At 35.7% G+C, this 23,389-nt stretch overlaps 1 protein-coding gene across 1 annotated transcript in view; it reads left to right on the top strand.

Annotated features, from left to right (window-relative positions):
- LOC150091573 (TP53-binding protein 1-like) overlaps positions 1 to 23,389 on the top strand; it is a 257,313-nt gene that overhangs the window by 37,645 nt on the left and 196,279 nt on the right. The window contains exon 5 of the mRNA XM_090368987.1: positions 6,874 to 6,949. Coding sequence (XP_090225113.1) covers positions 6,874 to 6,949 — 76 coding nt within the window. The remainder of the gene's footprint in view (positions 1 to 6,873; positions 6,950 to 23,389) is intronic.

Below are 23,389 nucleotides of genomic sequence, written 5' to 3'. Positions count from 1 at the left end.
TGAGAGGTGGCAAATGAAGTTTAACATTGACAAATGTAAAGTACTGCACATGGGAAACAGCGATCCCAGAGCAACGTATCAACTCTGTGGTATTACATTGACGGTAGTAGAGAATGAAAGGGACCTGGGGGTGATTGTGCAGACAGATATGGGGTTCTCTGAGTGGTGCGGACGGGCTGCGGGAGTGGCTCGTGGTGTATTGTCGATGATATATAGGAATTTTTCTAGCAGGGATGGGGAGGTGATTATTCCCTTGTATAGGACAATGGTCGGGCTGCGCCTGGAGTACTGTGTGCGGGTCTGGGGGCTTCATTTCAGGAGGGATGTAGAGCTGCTGGAACGGGTGCAGAGAGGGGCAACAAGATTGGTGAATGGAACAGAGGGGTGCTCTTGCGAAGAAGGGCTTAAGTTTTGCAGGTTGTGGTGTCTGGAGACTGGGCACCAGCGAGGTGATCTGGTGGAGGTGTATAAGGCCTTGAATGGTTTGAGCATGCTCAATGCTGATGGGATTCTTCCTCTCGCTCAGAATAATCACCTGAGAGGGCATAAATTCAAATTGAGGAAAGACAGATGTAGGATGGATGTGCAGAAATTTGCCTTTAGCCAGCGGGTGGTTGGTTGGTGGAACAGATTTCCATCCCTTGTCGTGGAAGTTGATAGCCTAAATAAGTTTAAGGCTCAGCTGGACAGGTATTTCGAACAAACAGAGGGGTGAAGTGGAAGTGGGTTTTTTTTTTTTTTTTTGGCTGATGCTGCATAAGCTTGCTTTCTTGCATCAAATGCCTCTACTAATGCTAATGCTAACACTAGTCCATGAACAGCAGTGCCCATTTATAACTACCCTCTATCTTTCACCATTCAACTTGTCCATTTATCCATAGCAGTAACTTGTTCCTAATGCTGCACTGCTGTAATTTGTACAGCAGTCTTTTGTGGAAGCAATGTCAAAAACTAGAAATCTAAGAATATAATGCTAAAATTATTTTTTGCATCCAGTTTCTTTGTTACTACAGCCAATCAGATTGGTCAGACAAGATCATCGTATCCATTTTGCAGTTGCTGTAACTGGATGGTAACTGTAGTGCCATTTTGTTGGTTTGGGTAAAGGTAAACTGCAGCCATTATCAACCCACTGTAGGATGGAAGCCTCCTCAACAATTCATGCTGAGGGAAATGGACCATAATCTGCCACACTGGTCCAGTGTGGATTGGCAGTATGACCGAATTAGGAGACTGGGGCTTGAACCCCAGTCTACTCAAAGAGCATGTGCTACTGCTAGGGCTTGGTTTGAGTAGGAACAGTTTAATTAAATTTTGATCACCAAAATTCATGTATATAATTAATTTTAATGTGTGTGTATTGTCCATAAGCAGTATCTTGGGGGGAAAAAAGGTTAAAGTGCCCTCTTATAATAAAAAGAAATAAATAAAAGAAATTTTTGGTGTATTCATAGGTTAGAATTATTAAAATAAAGGTATGTACTAGAATTATCATTAGTAGACGCATATGATACAAGAAAGCAAGCTTATACAGCATCAGTCACAAAAAAAAAAAAAAAAAACCAAAGCCTTCCCATTCCACCCATCCATTTGCTCAAAACATTTGTCCACTTCTTCCTTGAATTTATTTAAGCTATCAATTTCCACAATGACAGATGGAAGTTTGTTCCAGCAATCAACTACCTGCTGGCTAAAGGAAAATTCATTTTCTAAAAGAAAGTCTTTTCTCAATTTCAGTTTATGCTCCCTCAGACTTGTAATCTGAGCATGAGGAAGAAACCCATCAGCATTGAGCCTGCTCAATCCATTCAAGGCTTTATACACCTTAATCAGGTCACCTCACAGGTGCCTAGTCTCCAGATGCTGCAATTTGCCGAACTTAAGCCTTTCTTCGTGAGAGCACCCCTTTGTTCCCCTCACCAGTCTTGTTGACCTTCTCTGTACTCGTTCTAGCAACTCTACATCCTTCCTAAAATGAGGCTTCCAGGCCAGTAGATAGTACTCAAGGTGTGGCCTGACCATTGCCTTATACAAGGGGATAATCACCTCCTTGTCCCTGCTAGCAAAATTCCTGTATATCATTGACAAAACCCCATGACCTACTCTTGCAGACCGTCCGCACTGTTCAGAAAACTTCATATCTGACTGCACAGATATTACCCCTAAGTTTCTTTCTTTTTCCACTACTCTGAGTCTAAACCACTCATTTGATACATTTCTCTGGGGTTACTGCTACTCATATGCAGTACTTTGCATTTGTCAATGTTAAACTTCAGTTTCCATTTCTCAGCCCATCTGCCCAACTTTTCCAGATCCTGTTGCAGCAACATACTGTCATTACTATTATTAACAACCCTGCAAACCATGATGGCTAGGGAGTGAGTAATTCAATTCAGTGATTTTAGTCATCTAGCCAATTAGTTCTTTTAACAATTAAATTTTAAGCAGTTAGGTCATTTTAGAAATTTTAGTCACCTAGCCAGTGGTTCCCAATTTGTGTGCTGCAAGATTAGAAAAAACTCCATCGAGTTCATTAAATTTTTGTAACAGAAATTTATGAAGGCATTTTTCTTTAATAATCCTTATTTTCCTTCTTCCTACTTGAATTGGGATTATATTGACCTCTGATTTCCACATGCCAGCTTTGTTGTTGCAACGTATGCCACATGCTACATTGACCAATAACAGTATGTTCATTACAGGGTTGTTAATATTTTACCTGGTGTTTACTACAGGTGCTGGTATATTGCAAGTAAATGAATGTGAGCATCAAAAATTGAAAGTACAGTCAGTCCTCGTATAACGTGTTTACACTACACGAATTCGATCATACACGATTTATAAATAGGGGAACGATATCGTATATAACATGAACAGAATTCGCTTATGAACGATTCACCTTTGTGTTTACAAGAAATGACAGTCGAATGCGGAATCACTCCAACTGAACGCAACACGATAGAAATGTAGAGAAGATTCTGAAAATGTATTTGTTTTTTATATCAGTGAAGGGGAAACATATTTCACCATAATAACGTAAAAACCCACACAGTTCCAGCTATCAATATTATTGCAAATGCAATTAGATTGAGTTTACTACCAAGTTTATAACATATTCCACTAGCAGGAATGCAACTGGAAATTGTTTTTATTGTTTTATGGTAGTAACCCCCAGAAATGTGCTTTAGTAAAATGTGAGCCAGTGAGGTGTTCATAGTGTGTCTCTGCCTTTACTTGTTGTTTATTTAGTTGCTACATGCACACAGCTTTGTTTATGTGTATCAAGCGTGCCTCCTCATTTTGTAATTGTGCTTTATTCCCTAAAAATTAGTAAAATACTTAAAAGGTGTGAAAAGGAAGCATCCTGGTGAAGACACTACAGATTCAGAGAGAAAAAGAAAAGCAATATCGATAAACAGAGGCGGCCTGGGTCAAAAATTCTTACCCAGGAAAATTTGTACTGGCCTCTTACTAGTGTTTATGGCCAAAATCACACCGGCCTCTGGCCCACCGTGCTTTCCCTGGTAAAGCATATGGCCAATCCGCCTCTGTCGATAGAGAAAAAATATGAAATAGTGAAATGCTTTGAGCGAAATGAAAGACCATGTGATATTGCACGTGCTACAGACCTAAATGAGGCAATGCCGAGAATTACAAAGAATGCAGAGAAAATAAAAACAACTTTCATAGTAGGAACAACTCAAAGTGTATTAAAATCCACTAGATTAAGACACAAAGAATTGGAAGAGATGGAACGGCTGTCATCTGTTTGGATAGAAAATCAAACAAAAAAACAAGTTTGCTTACGATAGAAGCAAAAGCATTAGCAATATTTTATTACGTAATAGTCGTAATAAAATACTTACGTATTTTATTACGATAATTTATTGTTTTTGGTAATGTTTTGGTTACAAATGTGTGTTCAGTCTTGGGTGGTTGGCACCTAACCCTATTTTTCCCATAGGGCCTGTTGTTTATATTGCACGATTTTGCATTACACGAGGGCTTCTAGGAACACAACCGCACTATACGAGGACTGACTGTAGTATAAGATATTGGAGTTTGGTGAAAACTGAATTTTATATTATTCCTATTACATTTAATGTTAACATTTGTTAACATTAAACACATGGACTTGAAAATGAGTCGAAAATTCAGTGTAAAATAACCCAACTCGCTTTAAACTGATTACTTTAAACTTTGAAGTTATTGACACTAATATGCAAAGCCAGAAGTTGCAGATAAATTGATACCAGATGTTGCACATGTGTGAAACCAGTAGGTCTCTGGGTTTTGTGAAGAGATCATCTGGCAGTCAACACTAAATCCATCTTTATTTGGCAGGCATTTGATTCTGCTGGAATGTCTTCAAACAGAAAATTTTATATATCTGGCATTGTTGAAGTTGAACTGTATTTAAATATCAGTCCCTTTTGTGAAGAGATAAAAATTCACTAAATTGGTGCAAAAAAAAAAATAAAATCATTTATTTCCCTTGTTTTTAATCCAAGGCAAATTTTGAAGTGAAGTTGCAAATTTTGCAAATTTGCAACTTCATTTCAAAAGAAATAAGATACAAAAAACTTGAGATTTTTATGTATTGTATGAATAATAATAATAAAAAAGCAAATAAAATAAATATGCAGTCAGATTCTTAAACTCACACAGTAATCACATTTCTTGATTCATATCTTTAAAAAAAAAATTGAAATGTGAACAAATACATGGAATAGACTAGGGCTGATCTGTTGGGTGTGAGGGTACAGAGATAGGGGTAGATAATGTTCTATTTCCATTCATAATAGTTAAAGGTGTTTTTTCAAGATATTTTTGGTTGTTTTTTTTCCTATTGTGTTAATCAAAGAGATTGTTCTTGGAGCATAAGACTTCACAAACAGTCCAAAGACTGAAAGCTGAATACACTGAAAGAAGCATATAGAGCTTAGTCACGATGATGAAAACAATTGATTGAAATGGATAAGGCCAAGAAATTGAAGTAATTTGAACAGTTTTTCTGGCCTAACTATTAATTATTGTTGTTCTTCAGTTATTAACTGATAATTCTGTTGTATCCTAAACAGTCGAATGATTATTTGTTAGTTAGTTTTCAATCAACTTGCAGTAAGTAGAATGCACTAAGGTAAGCTGATTTAATCACTGATCCATTTGTTTGATTGTTTCAGAAACAACAAAATTTCAATAATTTTAATTTGATTATACTTTGTTACTTGTTGAACTAGTATACCAATTGTTTACCTAATTACTTACACAAATGCCTACCACAAGCCCCCCCCCTCCAACAAATTTCTTTTCATCACTAGATAGAACTAGTTATTTACATAAAGTTACAGGTTGGGTATTGAATATCTTGGACATTCAATGGCAGGAATCAGTGATTCAGTTAAATTCCTTAATTGGTAGCCACTAATGCTGTGCTGAATGATGACTTATTTCAAACTGAGTCATTGACTCAGCAGACCAAAGTCAACCAAAAGACTTGTTTTGCCCATCACTATTATGTATATCATTTTGGGATACAAAACCAAAGAGCATAAAAGTAGATGGGAGTGAATGCTTGGGTTTAGTTGCTTGCTTAGATTATTTATTCAGTCAGATATGTAATATGGGTGGGGGGAGGGATTTACCATTTCAATTTTCCCGTCATGATTTCAGATTGCTTTTTAGAAAAATTGTTCTTTAATATTCAGGTAGTTCCCGACTTTTCGAGTTAATTTGTTCCTAGTGCATGCTCTTAAAGAAAAAACTCGTAAAGCAAGAATTTTTTTCCCATAGACTTGAGTTAAAAACAGGTGTTGCTTTCCCAAAAATGAAGTTTGACTATAGTAATGTTAAATAAAGGTCAACAAAACAATTTGTGTTTAAACAATGGTTTATTTATCCAAATAAATTGACTAAATGCACACTCAGTGATGGTTGAACACTTATTGGCTCGACACTCGTTGTTGGAAGCACAAGGAGTCATCTTCTTTGGAAATGCTTCATTATTTGCTTGTTTCCAAGACAGTCTTCTATTTTCTTTATAAATTTCACAATAGCATGCATAAGCATTTTTTAAGTCTGTAGCAACTTTTTTTTTAGTGTGCTTGAAATTTGAATCTTGTGACTCCAAAATCTCAATTGCTTTTTCTGTGTTGAAAAGTTTCCAAGAGCTACTTTGAGAATGAAGGAATGAACAGGAGTTTCAGCTGTTAAATCTTCTTTCTCATCTTCACATTTTGCCATTTCGAGACCTTCATTTGTGAGCTCCCCATTGTGTGCTCGAAGCAGATCAGTGATGTGAGTTGTAGACACCTCAAGCTAAAATTGATTAACAATTAACTACCGCTTCTTTTTCATTTTGTGCAATCTCTGCTGGTTCTTGAAATCCTTCAAAATTATCAAAAAACTGACGAAAGTTTATTCCAAACACCTTTCTGTAATTTTGTCCCAGTAATCTCTGTAATTTTGTCCCAGGCTCATATTATTATTTTGATTGCATCTAAAATATGGAATTCTTTCGAAAATTCTTTAAGAGTTGGACCTCCCTCTTAATCTCTTGCCTGAACAAAAATGCATGCACAGTAGTAGCACAATAATACACAGTAGTATTGTATAGCTATGCACATGGTTTGAAATGCCATATTTATAAATATTTACCAGCATTTATTTATTGCAATTAATATTAATATTTTTGATTTGTTGGCACTTGATAACTTGAAAAAAAAAAGAACTCGTAAACCTGGGATCTTGTAGAGCGGAAACTGCCTGTACTTTGTACGATTTATTTAGATTTGTTTTATCTATCTTTAAAGTATGTAATCAGGTTAAATTAAATTTTACAATCGACTGATATTTTAATTGTATAATATTTAGGGGTACACGTTATGGCCCGTTGGAGAGATGGTTACTATTATCCTGGTGCAGTTCAGAGTCAGGATTCTGATGGCAGGTATTTGCTATCTACATATTATGTATTTCTGCTTTTTTTTATTAATATAAACCGTAGTGAAAAAAAATGTGTTTAATACTTAAAAGCTAGCATTGCACCAGAGTAAACATGGTTCACAGTAATAACAAAATAGTTTTAGTGATAGTAGTTATTGCTATAGAAATCATTTCCATAATTTTGGAAATCAACTTTTATTATCCACAAAGGAGTTCTGTACAAGGAATTTTATATAAGTGACTCAAAGAAGTTTATTTTTAGACCATCACTAATGTATTAGTTGCTGACCAAATACAGTCAGAGCTCTTTATAGCAACCCTCTTTTTAATGTCCCAACACATAATGTCCTATGTGGTTGGTCTCAGCCAATTTTTCATTAGCCGAATGTTATATTACATTCAGTATAACAAAATGAATAAAAGGATTTCTCTATAACAACCATAAATTCCTACCTCTTAATCTGAGTTTTTACTTTTTTATTACAATATTTGCATTTAAAAATGACAGAATGTTTCAAATACATTGAAGTAGTTGCAGCCTGACTGTGAGAAATCATTTGTTAACATTTCCATGCTCTATTCTTGCAGTGCAGTAATGAAATGAACATTGGCTAGAAGTTTATTTCATTAGTTAGAGTGTATGTTTATTGGTTATTCACTCCGATAAAGTGGATAGCTTTTCCAATCCCAGATAAAATTAGGATTTTGCAAGCCATAGATATGGTGTGCAGTCTAAGACTAAGGATCTAGATAATTTGGGCAGATGGGCTAAGAAGTACTGCATATGGGTAGAAGTAATCCCAGAGAAACGTATCAACTGTGTGGTACTACACTTAAGGTGGTAGAAAATGAAAAAGACCTGGGGAGTAATTGTGCAGTCAGATATGAAGTTTTCTGAGCAATGCAGACAGGCTGCCAGGGCAGGTCATGGGGTTTTGTCAATGATATATAGGAATTTTGCTAACAGGGAAAAGGAGGTGATTGTCCCTCTGTATAAGGCAATGGTCAGACCACGCCTTGAGTACTGCGTACAGGTCTGGTGGCCTCATTTTAGGAAAGATGTAGATTTGCTTGAGCTTGTACAGAGAATGGCAACAAGATTGGTTAGGGGAATGGAGGGATCTTCTTACCAAGAGAGGCTTAAGTTCTGCAAATTGCAGTGGCTGGAGACCAGGCACCTGCATGGTGATCTGATTGAGGTGTATAAGGCCTTGAATGGATTGAGCATGCTGAATTCTGATGGGATCCTTCCACTTGTTCAGATTATGTACCTGAGGGAACATAAATTCAGATTAAGGAAAGACAGATGTAGAATAGATGTGCGGAAATTTGCCTTTAGCCAGCGGGTGGTTAATTGCTGGAACAAACTTCCATCTGTCGTTGTGGAAGTTGATAGGTTAAATAAATTTAAGGAGGAACTGGACAGGCATTTGGAGGGAATGGTGTTTTTTTTTTTTTTATTTGGCTGATGCTGCATAAGCTCATACACTTGCTTTCTTGCATCACATGCCACTACTACTACTACTACTATTGCCAAATAGTTCGGCATTCCTAAGTGTACTGTGTTCACTATTCTGAACGATCGGTAAAAGATTGAAAGTTTAGAAAAATCTGCTGCACCGGGTAGGATTTGAGCATGAAAGGCAAATTATCTGGCTCTTGAAAATGTACTTTTGGAATGGCTAATGATGATGTGTGCAGAAAATGTTTCCGTAGATGATAATCTTTTAAATGCTAAGGCTGAATCGTTAGTGCATCGAATGGATATTGAAGAATTTAAAAGTTCATTGGATGGTTCAAGAAATTTAAGAATTCCCATGGCCCGTCTTTCCAAAAAGTGTAGCAAAAATGCAGCCATGGACATTAGCACTACAAACAAATGAAAGAAGGAAAATCGTTTAAGAATATACATAAATGTTGTAATTATAAAAACAAATAATTTTACTGCTGCAGACATGCTTTGGAACAAACACACACAACTGTTTGTTGCGTGTGTTTGTTCCAAAGAATGGTATTAAACAAAATTGTGTGCTACGTCTTGAAAGCAAAATTCAGTGTGAAATCGATCCTGCAGCAGCAATGTATTTATGTGTTTCAGAATGGGATGAAGTTGATGCAATCTCTGAAGTTTTTCATGCTTCTTCCTCTATTAATTGCAAAGAACAGTCTAATAATAGGGAAGAAATATTTGAGTGTGTGCATCATCACCTAAACTAGAAAACTGAAACACTTAAGATTATGCAGAAGTGGATGTGGACATTGAATGTTTTAGGATATGCTCATTGCAGATGTAATGGAACCGTCTGAAATTTGTGGTGATGAAGATGAGGAACCTACCATGGTTAAACAAGAAATTTCAGTGAAAGATGCTCATCAAGGATTAGAGCTTGTATGTCATTTTTTCAAGACAGCCTAACTGCAAAAGTGAAATAACTGCTATTGCACACCTTCATAATTCTCCTTTATAACATGCTCTCCCATTGAAACAGCTTGTTTTGACAGATAATTTTAAAGTATGAAACAATTCTCTTGTTAGTTCTTGATAGGTATGTAGCCTGTCAGTGAATTTACAATTTAAGTATAATCTTACTGCATTCTACGATCATAATTTTCTTGTTTAATACTGTAGTAAATATTATAAATAAGATTATACTATATTGTATTAGCAGAATTACATTAAATGTTCAAGCTTTTACTTGTTTTGTTTCTGATTTTATGAATGATCTCTGTAGTGACCATGTATAGAATATATATAATGACCATGTATAGAATATATATAATGACCATGTATAGAATATATATAGTGACCATGTATAGAATATATATAGTGACCATGTATAGTACAGAATGCGGACATTGTCATACAACAACAACCACCAGCTGCTTTTCTCTCGAAATTGCGGCCTTGCCCAGGAAATGTGTTCAGTAGTCCTTGAAACTCCTGTATAGTCTTGACCCTGGATTTTTGTAAACAAAACTTTTGGGGCTTGGTGGTGATTTGAAGTCCACTGCATGCTCTGACACTTCATCTCTGGGTCATACTGAAACACCCAACACTCATCTCCAGTGAAAATATAGTTGAGGAAATTAGGATCATCTTGACGAGTCTGGATGAAGTCTTTTCTTGATGACACCCTTTGTTGCTTCTGCTCATCCATGAGGCTTGTGCAGCAAATTTGCACAGACCTTCCTTTTCCCTAAATCTTCATTCAGAACTTGATGAATTGTCTCTATTACTATCATACTCATCTGTCATCCTTCTGAGGGCCAAACAATGATTTCTTTTTACAATTTATTTTCTACTTTTACAACTCTGGCCTGATTTTGAGAGGTTGACAGATATCTGCTTCTTTGGTAATCATGAACATTCTCACATCAGTCTTTTAACTGCTTATACAATTCATACACACTGGTACAACTTCAGCATTTAATACGTTTCTGTTTCAGATTTTCTCATTTAAAGCAAAATAAAAATTCATTTTTAAAAAATTCATTAAAAATTTCCTTTAAAAATTCATTTGTTGCTTCATTGCAAAATTGTGACACAAAACATTAATGCTATCAACGAACTGGCTGTCTAACTGTCAGCCTATTGGACAATTTCTCTATTTACTGCCATCTGTTGGAGGAAGTTTGAGCCATACCACTTCTGTTTTTTTTTTAAACTCATCAAACGTGACTGCAGTAACACCAGTCTGGGAAATTTATCGCCACACACACACACACACACACACACACACACACACACACACACACACACACACACACACACACACACACACACACAGTGTATCGGTAAAATCCTTGTGCACTTTAAAACTGCAGTAAAAGGTAATTTATTCTAGTTTTTAGGGTCCATAGTCTAATGTAGGACCCTATAAAGTCACTCAGTTGTCTGTCTGTCTGTCCATCCACCTGTCACAGCATTGTATCTCTGGAACCACTTAACCTATTGACCACGTGAAATTTTGCATGGGTTTGCATCATGTGGGCCAACATTACGCCATATTGTGATCATTGTTGACAAAAATTTGTCTGAGAAATGGGGGGGGGACAAAAATGTTGTCGACAACCTATAGCTTATTATACACCATTGCAAAGAGTTCAAAGAGTAGGTTTAAAATATTTTTAAAATTAAAAATGACGGTGCCAGACAAGAAATTGTGAGTAACTTTCGTGTTCCCCTTCTATTTCCGTCGCTAATGGAGCTAAAATTTAAAAATCACATTAGCTATGCATTATTCAATTCTTATCAAGGGAAAAATATTCCAATTGAAATCTATCTTATACTTTTAGTGTTAAAACTAAAAAAACAATTTTTATTACACTTCCATAGCATGCTTCTTTGTACTAGGCAAACTCTCCTTTTGGTAACATAAAAGTCGCTAAATAGTTAGTTAATAATTCTGTAAAGGTGATTTATTAAAAAATTTGCGACAAGAAGTATTTTTTAACAACTTTCAAAGCTGGAGTTGTCCTGGCGAGGAAGTACTTAGAGAGCCAGTGTTGAGGTGGCGGTGGTGGGGAGGCACCTGCGTGGAGTCTTGCACAGCCTTCACCTGCCAGTTGCTTCTCCCCCAAGACTTTAATAATCGCTTCTCCCCCAAGACTTTAATAATCGCTTCTCCCACTGTTGTCATTCACAACAACTGGAAAGACTCAAATAGACAATATTTTGTTAGTTCCTCAGTTTTAGGCAAAGCCGGGATATTAGAAACTTTTTTTCAGTCACCATAAAGCTCTCTGTTTGAGATACTACACTAAGGACCATTCGTGACTACGGACCCTTCATCCTGAGTGCCCGGCACTCAGTAGTTGATGATTTATTAGGATATATGCAACATAATATACCCTAAACAGATTCAACATCCATCATAACCCCAGGGGCTCACATCTGGTAGGTATGGGCTTGGCACATCCAGGGTCCTGAGCTGGATATCATCATTCTTCTCTTTCTTGGTAATTTCTCTCTCTCTCTCAGGGTAAATCAGGAATTTTTTTGGGTGGTGCAGCATAAGTCTCTGGCTTCCTTGCACCATATGGCTAATAATAATAACACTAGTTTACAAATTTAAGTTTGCTCACTGGGGTTTGAATTTCAATAGGTCCTACTGCCAAAATATGTTGCTGTGATTTCAAATATGACTTAGATTTTTTTCTATCACATCCAGATACATCACAATTTAAGAAATAAAAAAAGTATTGTTTTTTACGAAAGTATATCACTTTATTGTATTTAGTAATGACAGATTGATAGGATTACATTTTCATATATCAAAAAATACGTAAATACTAACAAGTATTAATTAAAATTCTGAAACTTTCATTAATCAGACCTTCGTCTCTTTATTTGAAAAGAATGTTTAATTGTTTTTATTTTATGTACAGTGCCAGTTTTCTCTCTTTTTAAACACCAACCAGCAGTAGTTAGCCATCATGCTTGTATTCCACCTTCCCTGGTACCTCTGCTCCATATCCTTTGTCCTGATGGAATCTCTCCTCTTGTTCTTTGCTCATCTGTGCAAGATTTTCGGGGAAAAAATCTAGATGGGCATGCAAAAAGTGAATTTTGATGCTTATATTGCTACCTAAATTGTGAAGCTTTGAGCATATTTTGAACAACTTTCTCATAATCCTGTGATTTATGATTTCCTAGAAAGTTTTCCATTACACTAGTAGCAATTCAGGCTTCCCTTTCAACGTCAGTCATAGTATTTTCAAACTGACTGTCTAAAACCAATTTTCTAATTTGGGCACCAATGAAGATACCCTCTTTAAGTTTTGCTTCAGATAAACCGGGAAATTTACTGCAAAGATACTTAAAGCAGTTGCCATCCTTATCCAGTGCTTTAACAAATTGCTTCAATATGCCTAACTTGATATGCAGTGGAGGTAAAAGTATTTTATCTGGCTTCACCAAACTTTCGTGCACAATATTTTTTGACCCCGGTGTAGGATTGTGCTTCCGAGGCCATTGCTTCTTTGTCCAATGCAGTGCTTTAGCTCTGCTATCCCATTCACAAATAAAGCATGCCATTTTAGTGTACCGACCCTGTTGCCCAACAACATACATAACACTTTTAAGTCTCCACATAGTTACCATTCGTGCTCTTGATATTTAATCTTCTCCAGAAGCAACTTTAGATTGTCATGTTTCTTTTAAATGGACTGAATGAGCAACTGGCATAGATGTGTGCTTATCTCCATTATACAAGAGAAAACCTTTTAAACTAGTCATAGAAGAGGCTATAAATAGTCTCTATTCACTAGGAACATATGATGGAGCTCCTAAGGCACTTATTAAACCAGCAATATCACTGCAATATACAAGAGGACCTTCTTGTGAAAAATACTATATAAACTCCCTTTCACGATTTCTGTACCAGGAAAATGATGTACCTGGAGCAAGTAAGTTCTTCACTTGAAGTCTGGATCCCAGAATTTCAGCAACATACTTTGGAAAGTCCCTTACCAAATCGTTCAGTTCAACTTGCGTGAATTGCTGTGGCATTAAAATATTTTCTGGTTGATAATATTCCTCTTCACTAACCTCTTTAGCTTCTGCTTCGGTGGAAGATGTGGACTCCGAAGTTTCTGGTTTAGGTTTTACAGGCAGATCAGGTCCATGCAGAACCAGTCTTATGGCTGACGGTAGATCTGGATATTTGATGTCCTTTTTATTTTTTGAATTGCAATCTTTAACGTCACAAAAGTAACATTCGCCATGGCTTACTGGCTCGCGCCACACCATAGGAATAGCAAACGGCAAGCACACCTTTTTTCCTTAACTCCATTTTCTAAGATGTTTGACACATTTATGGCATACTTTATGCATTGCCCACGATTTATCTTGATCGCCTAGTTTTATGTCAAAGTATGCATAATACAATTTTGTAAAATTGTATTATGTAACAAAATATGCCGGGACTGTTTATACACTTTCTGGTTGCCATACTAAAAGAAAGCTAACACACAATGAGAGCTCACAACAGTTTTTACAGGAGTATTGTGACCGCATAAAGGAGATGCCACTTATATAGGCTCTGTGGTTGAGTGGGCCATACAAACAAGTGAGTGCATGCTCAGACAAGTTTAACCCATAACTACACACAGAGTGGAGTTATGGGTCACAGTGGAGTCTCCCAGACTCCACTCGGAAAATAAATTCTGGAAATCACAGATGGGCCGGAAGAGCAGGTTGGGGGCCGTGTACCTTCCTGGGTCAAGATCCTTGCAGTGTGTGTAGTTACAGGTTAAACATGCACAATCTGTTGTATTTGAGGCAAATATTTGATACTGATAACGAATATAGGGGTATAAAACTTGTAAACCATTGCAGAAACTATAGTCATGTACACATTTGTTTATAATACCTAGGTAATATTTTGTTAATGAATTGCGAAAAATCTTTACGTGATAGAAACAAACAAACTTCTGTTTAGTAATCAGTAAACATGCATAAATAACTGCCACATACTTTTACTCAAACCCCAGATACACTGTAAACCAGTGTAATAATAATAATTACCAATACAATTGATTTTGCAGTTCTGTAAACATATTCTTCAGTTTTGTTTCAGCAGCTGATTGTATTTGTGATCCTGGTATGAAGATAATTTAAAGAGTAAGGTTTTGAGGAGTAAACCAGTCCCCATATAAAAAGGTCCAGTGGGGACAAACTGGGTGAGCAAGTTGGCCAAGCAAATTGGCCCAACCCTGCTATCTCATCTGTTTGGGAAGTCTTTGTTTAAAAATTGATGAACATTGAGCAAAATGGCAAAGTGTTCTGACCTGATTAAAGATTATATTGGCTTTCTTTTTTTCAAAAAAAAAAAGGACCAATCATATGATTTTTTTTTCAGGGCATGCTTTAGGGTAATTCCTTTCATCCTCCCAGACTTCTTGTGTTTTTCCTGTCACCCAAATATGACAATTAACTGTACCACTAATATGAAACATTAGATTGTCAAGAGATAAGATGCTATTTTAAACATTTTTATTAAATTCATGACAGAAAACCAATCTTGCATGGTAGCCCTCTTTCAGCAACATTTGATGCACTTGAAACTTGTAATGTTTCTTTTGCAATTTCATTCTATGAATTCTGTGCACTGTTGCCTTATGATTGCCAAGTCCAAATATCCCCACCTTAGTGATTTTCTTCAGCTTTGCTGAAAAGCTTCCTCTACAAATGCCACAGTCTCGTCGTTTAATCTAGGCCTTCCAGTTTGTCACTTATCACTAACAGAACCAGTCTCTTTTAACTTCTTCATTCAGTTTGAAATTGAATTTCTGTGTGGTGTGTCATAAATTTTCTTCTAACCGCTGATATGGACTTAAGCTCTGTTAGCCAGACAAATTTCCCTTTATCTTCTATTGAAGCCATCTCATGTAGAACAGATTATCTGAAAATATTAAAAAACAAAAGAGTAAATTAAATAATTATTTTTGTGCATAAAAACTAGAATAAATTATATTTCCAGTACATTTTACAGTTTTTTTTTTTTTTTAGTTTTTTTTATCTTATATAAAATATAAATTATTGCAATTTTAGTGTTCACAAGGACTTTATGGACACCATTTTATTATCACTTTATCGGCTATGTATACATTTTAAGCGGAAATAAAATTCTTAAGTTATATATGAATACTTTTTAATAATTCCCCACTTTAATTGACTTTTTTGATTAACCAACCAACTGCTAGCCCCAGTCATGTCAGATAATTATATTTTTATATATATATATATATATATATATATATATAAAATATTACTGGTATAAAATACATTAAGTAGATGTTTATGCATGGAAATGAACTAATGAAAATACGGTGTACCCTGGGAGCGATATATGTTGTGAACGAAGGCGGGAAGAAAGGAACCGGAAAAATAATTGTAACAATAGAAAAGTAAACCAAAAGAATATTTTTGAAGAGACGACCTAGGTGGAGATAGCATTGCAGAGTCTTTCATAATTTAGTGTCTTCATCAGAGGTCATCCACCAAAATCATGAAAACATGTCGGAAACAGAAGTAAGAGCATTGCTGTCTTTTTCACGATTTTGGTGGATGACCTCTGATGAAGACACAAAAATTATGAAAGACTCTGCAATGCTATCTCCACCTAGGTCGTCTCTTCAAAAATATTCTTTTGGTTTACTTTTCTATCGTTACAATTATTTTTCCGGTTCCTTTCTTCCCGCCTTCGTTCGCAACATATATCGCTCCCAGGGTACACCGTATTTTCATTAGTTCATTTCCATGCATAAACATCTACTTAATGTATTTTATACTAGTCATATTTTATATATACATTATGGCTGTACTTTTGTGATAGCAGTGACCCTGATCCATAATTCACGTTATTGTAACTCTGTCTTATCTAATCTTATTTAATCTAATTCTTAATTTTCTTCCCCCTATAGCATATAACTTCTCTATTATATTATTCTTGATGATTATATATATATATATATATATATATATATATATATATATATATATATATATATATATATATTTAAGAGATAGTATTAAAGAGTAAAAAAAAATAAGATATTTGAAGGTTAAATAAACAGAATAGGATATGGCAAAGCAGCAGCAAAGGATGCAAATAGTAGTAGTAGTAGCAGTGGCATTTCATGCAAGAAAGCAAGTGTATGAGCTTATGCAGCATCAGCAAAAAAAAATCACACCATTCCCTCCAAATGCCTGTCCAGTTCCTCCTTAAATTTATTCAACCTATCAACTTCCACAACAACAGATGGAAGTTTGTTCCAGCAATTAACCACCTGCTGGCTAAAGGCAAATTTCCGCACATCTAATCTACATCTGTCTTTTCTTAATTTGAATTTATGCCCCCTTAGGTTCGTAATCTGAACAAGTGGAAGGATCCCATCAGAATTCAGCATGCTCAACCCATTCAAGGCTTTATATACCTCAATCAGATCACCGCGCAGGTGCCTAGTCTCCAGCCACTGCAATTTGCAGAACCTAAGCCTCTCTTGGTAAGAGGATCCCTTCATTCCCTTCACCAATCTTGTTGCCCTTCTCTGTACATGCTCAAGTAAATCTACGCCCTTCCTAAAATGAGGTCTCCAGACCTGTACGCAGTACTCAAGGCGTGGCCTGACCATTGCTTATACAGAGGGATAATCACCTCCTTTTCCCTGCTAGCAAAATTCCTATATATCATTGACAAAACCCCATGACCTGCCCTGGCAGCCTGTCTGCATTGCTCAGAAAACTTCATATCTGACTGCACAATTACTCCCAAGTCTTTTTCATTTTCTACCACCTTAAGTGTAGTACCACACAGTTGGTACGTTTCTCCGGGGTTACTTCTACCCATATGCAGTACTTTGCATTTGTCAAGGTTAAACTTCAGTTGCCACTTCTTAGCCCATCTGCCCAAATTATCTAGATCCTGTTGCAGTAGCACACTGCCATTACTGTCATTAACAACCCTGCCAACCTTTGTATCATCTGCAAACTTTGACATTAAGCCTGATATACCTTCATCAGTATCATTCATAAATATACAAAACAACAGTGGACCTAACACCGAACCCTGTGGGACTCCACTAATAACATTAGTCCAAGAAGAGCAGCACTCATTGATTACCACCCTCTGTCTTCTCCCACTTAACCATCCTTTTATCCATTGTAGCAACTTACCCTTAATACCATTCTGCTCCAATTTGTACAATAGTCTTCCATGCGCAACAGTGTCAAAAGCTTTCCTGAAATATATGATATAAAAATTATTTTTTGCATCCAGTTCCTTTGTAACCACATCATAATATCCTATCAAATTTGTTAGACAAGACTTTCCCTTAACAAACCCATGCTGTGTCTGAATTATTGCTGCAGTCTTGTCTAGATGATCCTGCAATGCATCTTTAACCAGTGACTCCATTATTTTACCCGGAACAGAAGTTAAACTAACTGGTCTGTAATTACTCGTGTCACCCTTCGATCCCCCTTTGTGAATTGGGGATACATTTGCACATCTCCAGTCCGTGGGAACCTCTACTGAGTCCAAGGACACTCTCATAATTATGGCTAAGGGTTTGCTTAGTTGCTTTGCCACCTCCTTTAATATAACTGGATAGATCCCATCCACCCCAGGTGCTTTTCTTATGTTTAACTTCAACAATTTCTCCTCTACTTTGCTTTCAGTTATTACAAAATCATTAAGTATCCTGCTACAATTTGTAACCTGCCATTTTCAAACCTTAATAATTCCTCATGTGTGATGGTAAATGCAAAATACTCATTCAATTTGTTTGCTATCTGAGCAGGATCATCAACAGTCGAACCATCGATGTCAAGTGGACCAATCAGATTCATCCCCTTCCTTTTAGAGTTTATATAAGTAAAGAAATCCTTGCTGTTTTTCTTAGCATCTTTTGCCAAGGATTTCTCGTAATCTGCCTTCGCCTGCCTAACCTCCGGATTACACACTAGCTTATATCTGCCATAGGCTTCTGAGTCGCTTGATAATTTATATTACGAGTCTCATTAGTTCATTTGATAACCCTTTAGGCCTAAACCTTGAACAATATTTCTTAATAGGTATGAAACTTTTAGTAGCCTCCATGATTAATTCCTTGAATGCTTCCCACTTAGAATTTACTGTTGGTAACATCGTCAGTTTATCCCACTGTACAGAATTTAAAAACTGTCAGAGACCACTGTACTCACCTTTACCGAAGCAAAAACCCTTTCCTTTACCCCTGATGGTAATTAAATCTTTAAGTAAATCCCACATCAGTACACTGTGATCACTGCCACCTAGTGGTTCCTTTATCTGCAAATTCTTAATACACGAATGATCACTGCTGATAACCAAATCAAGAGTATTACTCTTGATCTGGTTATCAGGTTATCTTGTTACCACGCTCCAGGTCGCTACTTAAATGTAAGTATATGCATATTATAAAAATATGACAAATAAAAATAAAGACGATGGTACTACGAAATGCCTCCCGAAAGCCACAGACCAAAAAGGAAGATAGCCGAAAATGTAGTAACCTTTAAAATAAAAAAAAGGAATGGTAGCCTACATCAGATAACGGCGGGAAAAATTTTTTTGCAAAAATACTTCAAAACTGGGAAGAAAATTTTTTTCCTGCCTTTATCTGATATAGGCTGTCATTCCGTTTTTTTTTTATTTCAAAGGTTACTACATTTTCGGCTATCTTCCTTTTTGGCCTGTGGCTTTCCGGACGTTTCGTACTACCATTATTTTTATAGTGTGTGTGTGTGTGTGTGTGGTTTTGAAATTTAAATTTAAGCAAATTTTATTGCTAAATTTATTTTATGATACTTTTATTATTATTAATAATAAATATATAATAATAATAATATACTATAGAACATTCTTTAAGGCAATACAGGTCAACCACTTAACTCAGTCTTGTGAAAACTGCTGTGTCAAATTATCGGGAGATAATCCAGAAAACACATTCATGATTTGTGCGTTTTATAGGCCACCATCAGATTCAATAAAGAGCTTTCTAATAGAATTAGATAACATAATTTTGCAATGGGATGACATACTGACTGAAAAGACCATACTAATAGGAGATTTCAATATCAAATTACTAACAGATGAAACGGATTTGAACAACTATGGATTTGAACATACCTTATTTAGAATAACTAGGCAACAAAGGATGGAGGGAGATAGAACAGTAAGCTCTTGTTTAGATCACTTTATAACAAACATCAAGTTAAAGTATGCTAATTCATACATACTATTAAATCAACTTTCAGATCACAGAACATGTATACTAATAGTGGATATGTACTTGAAACAACATCCATGTGAAGAAAAAAAATTAACAAATGCTACGAAGAAAAATTGTCAACAGGGAAACTGAAACAGAACATAGAAAACTTGTTAATACAAGAGCAAGCATCATACACAACAAATGTAAATCTCTTTTCAAATAAGATAATACAAATGATAAACAATTTGAGGTTTAATATTGAGAGAAAAGTAAACCACTCAGCCTGCAACATTAACACTAGGAGTAGCAGGATCAAGCTTAGGAAACCTTGGATGACTAACGAAATAGAAGAATTAATGGTAAAAAGAGATAAATATTTCAGGCAGTATCGAAATTGTCCATCAAAGATAGAACACTATCACAATTATAAAACACTCAGAAATAAATTGACAGGTATGATAAGAAAACAAAAAAACACTTATTACAGTCAACTTTTTATGGATAAGCAGATAACACAAAAGGAAAAATGGAATGTTATAAATAACCTGTTAAGTACAAGGAAGAAAAAAACAAGGGGAAACCAAATTAAAACACTATTAGAACAGATAATTGATATCCCAATAAGTACAAACAAACAATATGAGCCTGCAAATAGGTTTGCCAAAGCTGTATTAGATCTCAACAGATATAATTTACATTATTGCCAAGCTTCCTTTACTAAACAAGATAGTCTTCCTCAGATAGTAAACTCTTGTGTAGTCTTAACTTCACAATATACTGAGATTCTTAAGATTATAGAACAGTTAAAGAACAAGAAATCTTATGGACTGAACAGTATTACAGTAAACGAAGTAAAGAGAAACAAAGAGCTGTTCTCTTGGTGGAGCTTATTGCACGGATGTTTAGAGTCGGGAAGCTATCCTACAAATTTACTTTCTTTTAAGATAATTCCTGTATATAAAAAGGGACCACCAGATGACTTTTGCAATTACAGACCAATAACAATACAGCCAGTTATTAATAAGATAATAGAAAATTATATATTTTCCCATATAAGCAAATACTTACATCAATATGGACTGTTAAACAACTCTATTTTCATATCAGAAGGGCAAGAGCACACAGACATTATTAGAGAACTAAGTAGATTAAACAACAATAACTTCGTAATGATTTTATTTATAGATTTGACCAAAGTATATGATTTAATTGATATCCCAATATTACAACAGAAATTACAGAAATATGGTATTAGGGGAAGAATCAATCAACTGTTAGCAAGTTATTTAACCAATAGAAAAATAACAGTTGAAGTAGAAAATACAAAGGGAAAATCATACAATGTAAAGAGAGGAGTACCGCAGAGCACTCATGCTGGGCCAGTCATGTTCAACATCTTTATAAATGACATATTCGAAGTAATAAAGAACTCCTTTATAAAAATTTATGCAGATGATATAATCTTATATACAATAGGAAAGAACCTGACAAAAATGGCAAAAGATGTACAGCAGAATGTAATACATTTACAAACTTGGTTGCATGATAATAAATTAGCACTCAGCTTTGAAAAGACAAAATTTTTGGTAATTAGACCTCATCAAACCTTGGACATTCATCCCTCTATTAAATTACATAAACGTGAATGCCTATATGATCAGAATTTCCAGAATTGCAAATGTCTAACTGTGGAAGAAGTTTCAAATCATTGTTACCTTGGGTTATGGATTGACTACAGTCTAAATTGGTCAATGCATATAACAAATCTGTACAAAAAAATGAGATTTTATGTGTACTTTTTTTACTACGTTAAGAATAAGTTAAATCTTAGAACAAAAATTACCTTATATTATGCATTAGTGGACTCCCAACTCAATTATTTAGTAAATGTATGAGCAAATATAACAGAAATAAGGGTAATAAACAACTTAATTAACAGGATTTTGAAACTTTTAATGGGGCCAAACTCTTGGAATGACCTGAATAAGAAAGGCAATTTTTGTTAAAATACAAAATACTGTATCCAGTTCAAAAACTGAAGTAAAATTTATTCTTGAAAAATCTTAACACTATTTATGAAGAATCAAATTTGCAATCAAATGGCACACATAATTTAAGGAACCCAAAAGCAATTACTTTGCCTCACCCTAGGGTACTAAATTGATTTGGAGATAGGCACACAATGAATATAATAAACCACTTGCTGGCTAGTGTTGATTTCAGGCTCAGGAGAAGTTATCCCATCTCCAAATTACAATTTCTAATAAGAAAATTCTTGATTCTCAATGATACAGTGAATTAAAATTGCTATACAGATAAATTACTATCTCTGTTTACAGTGTGGAATGTACTATGAGTAGTGACTACATTGTCTTTCCTGGTAGTAAAAGAATTGGCGCCTCCGTAGCCAGGTGGGAAGGAGCAGCAGTGCGTAACACACGCTTCTTGATTAGACCGGGGTTCGAGCCCGTCACCACCAAATACGGAGGATGCGGAAAGGTCATTCAGGGAATAACCACCGCATATCCCAGAGCAATATGGCCTTAGTTGCTAATGCTCCTAAAAAAAACCAAATAACAATAACAATAACAGTAAAAGAATTTGTATACAAAACTGTTGTAAATAAAGAATTTCAACTTGTTGTCAAGAAATTCACTTTTCTTAACAAGTTTTCACTATGCTACTGCACCAGGATCTGGAAAGGCTGAGCAGATGTGCTGAGAGGTGGCAAATGAAGATTAACATTGACAAATGTAAAGTACTACATATGGGAAACAGCAACCCCAGAGCAACGTATCAACTCTGTGGTACTACACTGAGTGGTAGAGAATGAAAGGGACCTGGGGGTGGTTGTGCAGGCAGATATGAAGTTTTCTGAGCAGTGCAGACAGGCTGCAAGAGTAGCTCATGGTGTATTGTCGATGATATATAGGAATTTTTCTAGCAGGGATAAGGAGGTGATTATTCCCTTGTATAAGGCAATGGTCAGGCCACACCTAGAGTACTGTATATAGGTCTGGAGGCCTCATTTCAAGAAGGATGTAGAGATGCTGGAACGAGTACAGAGAAGGGCGACAAGATTGGTGAATGGAACAAAGGGATACTCTTACGAAGAAAGGCTTAAGTTTTGCAAATTACAGTGTTTGGAGACTAGGCACCAGCGAGGTGATCTGATAGAGGTGTATAAAGCCTTGAATGGTTTGAGCATGATCAATGCTGATGGGATTCTTCCTCTTGCTCAGAATAATCACCTGAGAGGGCATAAATTCAAATTGAGGAAAGACAGATGTAGGATAGACGTGAGGAAATTTGCTTTTAGCGAGCAGGTGGTTGGTTGGTGGAACAGACTTCCATCCCTTGTCGTGGAGGTTGATAGCCTGAATAAGTTTAAGGCTCAGCTGGACAGGTATTTCGAACAAACAGAGAGGGGTGAAGTGGAAGTGGTTATTTTTTATTTATTTATTTATTTATTTTATTTTATTTTATTTTATTATTTTTTTTTTTTGGCTGATGCTGCATAAGCTTGCTTTCTTGCATCATGCCTCTACTAATGCTATTGTAAACATATTCTCTTGATAAATAAATTGTATCGTATTGTATTCTTATTATTATCCATATGGTGCAAGGAAGCCTTAGGCTTATGCTGCAACAGTGAAAAAAAAATTTGATTTACCCTGTGACCCAGAGAGAGAGAGAGAGGTAGAAG

This window comes from Mastigoproctus giganteus, chromosome 1 (genome assembly GCF_048544385.1).
Source record: "Mastigoproctus giganteus isolate SK-2022 chromosome 1, ASM4854438v1, whole genome shotgun sequence".
In the NCBI taxonomy this organism is placed as follows: domain Eukaryota; kingdom Metazoa; phylum Arthropoda; class Arachnida; order Uropygi; family Thelyphonidae; genus Mastigoproctus; species Mastigoproctus giganteus.
The sequence above is the reverse complement of the archived record's forward strand: the minus strand, read 5'-3'. Positions and strand labels throughout refer to the sequence as shown.